The 5,189-nt window shown below is 42.8% G+C and overlaps 1 protein-coding gene across 1 annotated transcript; it reads left to right on the top strand.

Annotated features, from left to right (window-relative positions):
• Window positions 1-3,839: 3,839 nt before the first annotated feature.
• On the top strand, window positions 3,840-4,862 carry LOC102491854 (G patch domain-containing protein 11-like). The gene is given in 3 exon segments (XM_014583111.2): window positions 3,840-4,102; window positions 4,105-4,200; window positions 4,402-4,862. Coding segments are annotated over 3 exon segments (792 nt in total). The 5' UTR covers window positions 3,840-3,867.
• The last annotated feature ends 327 nt before the right edge of the window (window positions 4,863-5,189 follow it).

Raw genomic sequence — 5,189 nt, 5'->3', positions numbered from 1 at the left:
AAATTAAACAAAACAGTAATTAATTAAATAATGTCTTGGTCACATGCTACTTATTCTTCCACCTGTCAGTTAATGCGGCGTCTTTCCCCCAACCTTCTCTGCGACTGTGCCTGCTGAAATTCTCTATTCTTCAATGCTCACCTCAGATGGTGGTTTCTCTTTGAAGTCTTTCCATAGCTCCTCAGCTGGAAAGGAATTCTCCCTCTTCTGAACAACAATGTCTCCGTGTACTTCTTATAGAACTTCTTAGAACTTCTCAAGGTCTGCTTGTATCATATTGTTACAGAATAATAAGCACGAGATGAGCTCTCCTATTTCTTATCGCTACCGCCCACCTCAGCTCTCTTTAGTCATACTTTTTAAAGTAAACATTTAGGAAACACTTAGTTCTATTTTCCTATAGTGTCTTTCTTTTTTTTTCTTTTGTGCATAAAATCACATATACACAGTTTAACAAATAATCATAGAGGGAATGCCCATGTAATCTCTACCTGGATCAATACATTGATCATTGTTAGCACTTTGGAACTGTAGCACATGTGTGTACATATACCCAAAGTCGAGACTTTGGGTGTTAGCACCCCTAAACCAGGTGCCTTTCTCTCATCACTACCTCTTCTCCCCCCTCTTCTCCCCTGGAAATGCTGGCTCAATATCAGCCCTGGTGAGAATTTTAATGATGATCATTAAAATTTGTGAAGACTAACCATCCCTGTGATAATCATTTTCTGACTTTTGTTTTTCTGTTTGTTTTTGCTATAGGTGGTGTGTGCTCACCAGAGAAAGAAAGAGAGACAGAGAGAAGGAAAGTGACATGAGAAATCACTCCCTTCCCACAGGGAGGATGGCCACAATCCTGTCTCCTCCATTCTCCTCCTGGGATTTTGGACAAGCACGCGTATACACCTGGTGTGATTTTCAAGCCACCATGTCTGGGATTTGAATCACAGCTGATCAAATGGGAGTTCAGCACCTTAACCACAATGCCTTTTCTTTATAGTTTCATCACTTATGAATATAGCCATAAAGCCGTTTGCCTTTTTAAAAAGAATTGTTCATTTTATTTATCATTATTATTATTTTGCTATAGGACACATGCACTCAGCAGAGAGGGAGACAGAGATAGAGAGACAGAGAGAGAGAGGGAAATTGAGAAAGCAAGGTGCCAAGTCCAGGACTCAAACAGCAGTCAGTCATATGGGAGTCCAGCGCCCCAATCACCATGCCTCCTGCTCACTCCACTTTTGCCTGTCTTTGAACTCTACATAAATGACATCATACAGTACAGATATGGCATGCATGTGATTGTATGAAGATGCCATTCATTTTCATCAATGTACAATATTTCATTGTGTGACTATATCACAATTAATTCATTCTCTTGTTGATAGACATTAGGTAGTTTCCAGTATTGGGCTTTTACAAACAAAAGCTGTTCAGAACATTCTCGTACATTTTGTTTAAAAAAATTATTTATTTTCTTTTTAATTTGCTATAGGATATATGTGCTCAGGTGAGAGAGACAGAGAGAGAGAGAGATGAAGAGAGAGACAGAGAGAGAGAAGCAGAGAGAGAGAGACAAAGAGAGAGAGAGAAGAGAAGTGAGAATGTATACCACCAGGTCTGGGATCCAAGCCACAGTAGGCCTTGTGAGAGTCCAGCGTCCTAACTACTACGCCATCTGCTGACCCCCTGTACATGTTTTTTAATGCACATACAAATGAGTTTCTGTAGTGGAATCATTGTGTCAGAAGTGTCACAGGTCGGGCTCTTCAGAAGTAAAGGCTGAGTTAGAAGGTTGGGTGCAAGGTGTTTATTAGGGATCAATACCTGTGAGGGAAAACCAGAGGTCGTAGGATTAAGCAGGGTAGAAGATATTCTGTGATAGGAGTCTGGCAAACTTGAGCCAAGCTGGCATGGAGCTTTGTGTTTTTTTGTTTGATTGTTTTTGCTACAGGGCACGTGTGCTTGCCAAAGACAGAAACAGAGAAAGAAACAGAGAGAAAGCACCCCCAGGGAGAGCTGGCCATATCACAATCCTTCCTCCTCCTCCTTTTTCTTTTCAGGACTTTGGACACACACAAACACACATACACACACACACACACACACACACACATACCTAGAGTGTTCCTCAAGCCACTGGGTCCGGGACTTGAACTATGCAGTCAGTCATGTGGGATTCAGCCACCTCAGTCTCCATGCCATCAGCAGGCCCAGGAGCTTTGAAACAAGTAGAGCCCATCAGTGCATTCCATGTCAGGCCAAAAGATCCTTAACTGCCCTGCCTCACTGGTCCCTTCGGAAGAGTATGACCTGGGGTGAAGCAGTCTCTGTAGCTAAGGCATACCCTTGAGGGGCTGATAGCTGGAGGCTGCTAGCTGACAGTACTCCTCATACTTGGGTAGAATGTCCTTCCTGGAAGGAGAATCTGGATGGCAATCTCCGTGACTCTACCGCTATAGAGCCCGTATGTGTTCAATTCTAGTCCGCAATGCCAAGTGGGTTTCCGAAATACTGATAGTTGTACAATTTACACTCCGACCTGCCCTGTATGAGAGATCCCATTGCTTCCCAACCTCACCAACTCTTGCTATTGTCAGTGTTTAAGAATTTTAGCCATTCCGGGACCAGCAGTTGATGTAATGGCTATGTCGCTGGATTCCCATGTAGCCAACCGTGGTTTGAATCCTGGACCCGACAGCTTAAACTCACGCCAGGTGCATGTGCGTGCGTGCTCAAGATCCCGAGAGGAGAATGGAGGAGAAGGAATTGCGGTGTGGCCATCCGCCAGGGGGTGATTTCTCGCTTTCTGTCTCTGTCTCTCTGGCGAGCACATGCACCCTATAGCAAAAGCCTCTTTAAAAAAAAAAAGAATTTTAGCCATTCTAATGGGTGTGTAGTAGTATCTCTTTGTGGTTTTAATTTGCATTTCCCTGAGGACTATGAAGGTTAAACACTCTCTTGTGTGTTTATTGCTTTGCTAGTTCTTCTTTATTTTCTCATCTGCATTTGTTAGTCATTCTTAGATAATGAGTCTCTTTGGAACAGTGGTCAGCAAACATAGACCGAAACCTATTTTTTGTATGGCCCTCTACCTAAGAATGTTTTTTACATTTTTTTTTTTAGGGAGATTTTTGCTATGGGGCACATGTGCTCACTAGAGAGACAGAGAGAGAGAAAATGAAAAATCACCCCCAAGGGGGGATGGCACGCCTCAATCCTTTCTCCTCCGTTCTCTTTTTGGGATTTTTGGGCATGAGTTTCTGGCTTCTTGGTCCGGGGCTTGAATTGTGGTTGACCATGAGGTAGTCCAGAGTCTCAACCACTACGCCACCTGCTGGCCCCGGTTTTTACATTTTTAAACTGTTGGGGAAAAAAAATCGAGAGTAAGATTTCGTTAGGTGGCATTGAAATGTCAGTATCCATAAATAAAGTTTTATATTGGAACAGAGCCATGTTCACGTGTTTGCCTGTGATGTATGGCCGCTTTCCTGCTACCGCAGCAGGGTTAAGTGGTTGCAACAAAGACCCGATAGTCCATAAAGTCTCGATTTTTTTTTTTTTATAGAAAAAGTTTGCCAGCCCTTGTTCTAGGTCACTGGTTCTGGAAGGGTGGCCCCTAGACCCAAAGTATCAGCATCACCTGGGATCTTGTTAGGAAGGCAAATTCTAGGACCAGCAGGTGGCGTAGTGGCTGAAGCACTGGACTCTCACATGGTCAACAAAGGTTCAAGCCCTGCACCCAGTGACTTGAAGATCACACCAGGCACATGTGCAAGAGTGCCCAAGGTCCTGAGAAGAGAATGGAGGAGAGGGGCTCTGGAGCCGGGCCGGGACCTGAGTGCTGCCAGATGCCGTTACCATATGAAATTAAGCATGGCAGAAGAAGAGGATTATATGTCTGATTCCTTCATTAATGTCCAAGATGATATCAGACCACGATTGCCAACGCTGAGGCAAACCCGAGAAGCCCGTCGAGAAGAAGAAAAACAACAGGAAGCTGATTTGAAAAATAGGCAGAAGAGTTTAAAAGAGGAAGAACAAGAACAACGTGACATTGGATTGAAGAGTGCACTTGACTGTGAAAACAAAGGGTTTGCTTTCTCCAAAAGATGAGATTTAAAAACGGTCAGGCTCTCAGCAAGAGCGGACATGGTATTGTTGAACCGATTCCTCTCAGTGTCAAAGTGGGAAAGTGGTATTGGACATGAGACATTATTTTTTCCTTTAAAGAATTATTTTTTATTTAACTTTGTTTATTATTATTTTCCAGTTTTTTGATCAGAGAGAGACAGAGAAAGAGAGAGAGGGAGAGTGACAAAGCAAGCCACCAGGTCCGGGACTTGAACTGAGATCGGCCATGTGGGAGTCCAGCGCCTTTAACCACCACACTACCTGCTGGCCCCTGTCATGAGACATTATTAAAACGGAAAGCAGAGGGAAAATTAGAAAGCTATAGGAGAAAGATTCACATGAAAAACCAAGCTGAAGAGAAAGCTGCAGAGCAGTTTCGAATGCGACTTAAAAATAAGCAAGATGAAATGAAGCTAGCAAGAGATCTTAAAAGAAGCCAGCGAGCCTGTCAACAGTTAGATGCCCAGAAGAGTATTCAGGATCCCAAGGAGGCATGGCACTGGTTGGAACTTGAAGAGGAGACTGAACAAGAGGACGAGGAAGAAAAAGAACAGGACGAGGATGAATATAACAGCAAAGATTTAAGTGTACCGGAAAAATTACAAATATTGGCTAGTTATTTAAGAGAAGAACATCTGTGTTGTGTTTGGTGTGGAACAGCATATGAAGATAAAGAAGACCCATCTTTGAATTGCCCGGGACCAACTTCTGCAGATCATGACTGAGAGATTCCCAAAAAGTGGAAACATGAACCATGTTACTGTCTCCTAGAAACAGACAATTTGGCCGTTGGAATTCCTAAATTTTTTATTCCAGTAAAGAAAGAGGGTCTTTGTATAATGTTTTATTCCTTCTATACTTTAAAAGTACTTTGTATAATACTTTAAATATAATTGTTCATTGACTAGGGAAAACAAAAAAGAATGGAGGAGAGGGGATTGCAGTGTGACCATCACCCCTGAGAGATGATTTTTCACTTTCCCTCTTTCTCTCTCTGCGAGCACACAGGCCATATGAAAAAAAAAAAAGCCAAATTCTTAGCCCCACCCCAA

The sequence above is a fragment of the Tupaia chinensis genome, unplaced genomic scaffold, assembly GCF_000334495.1.
Source record: "Tupaia chinensis unplaced genomic scaffold, TupChi_1.0 Scaffold144058_1, whole genome shotgun sequence".
Classification (NCBI taxonomy): domain Eukaryota; kingdom Metazoa; phylum Chordata; class Mammalia; order Scandentia; family Tupaiidae; genus Tupaia; species Tupaia belangeri.
This window is presented reverse-complemented; position numbering and strand designations above follow the sequence as displayed.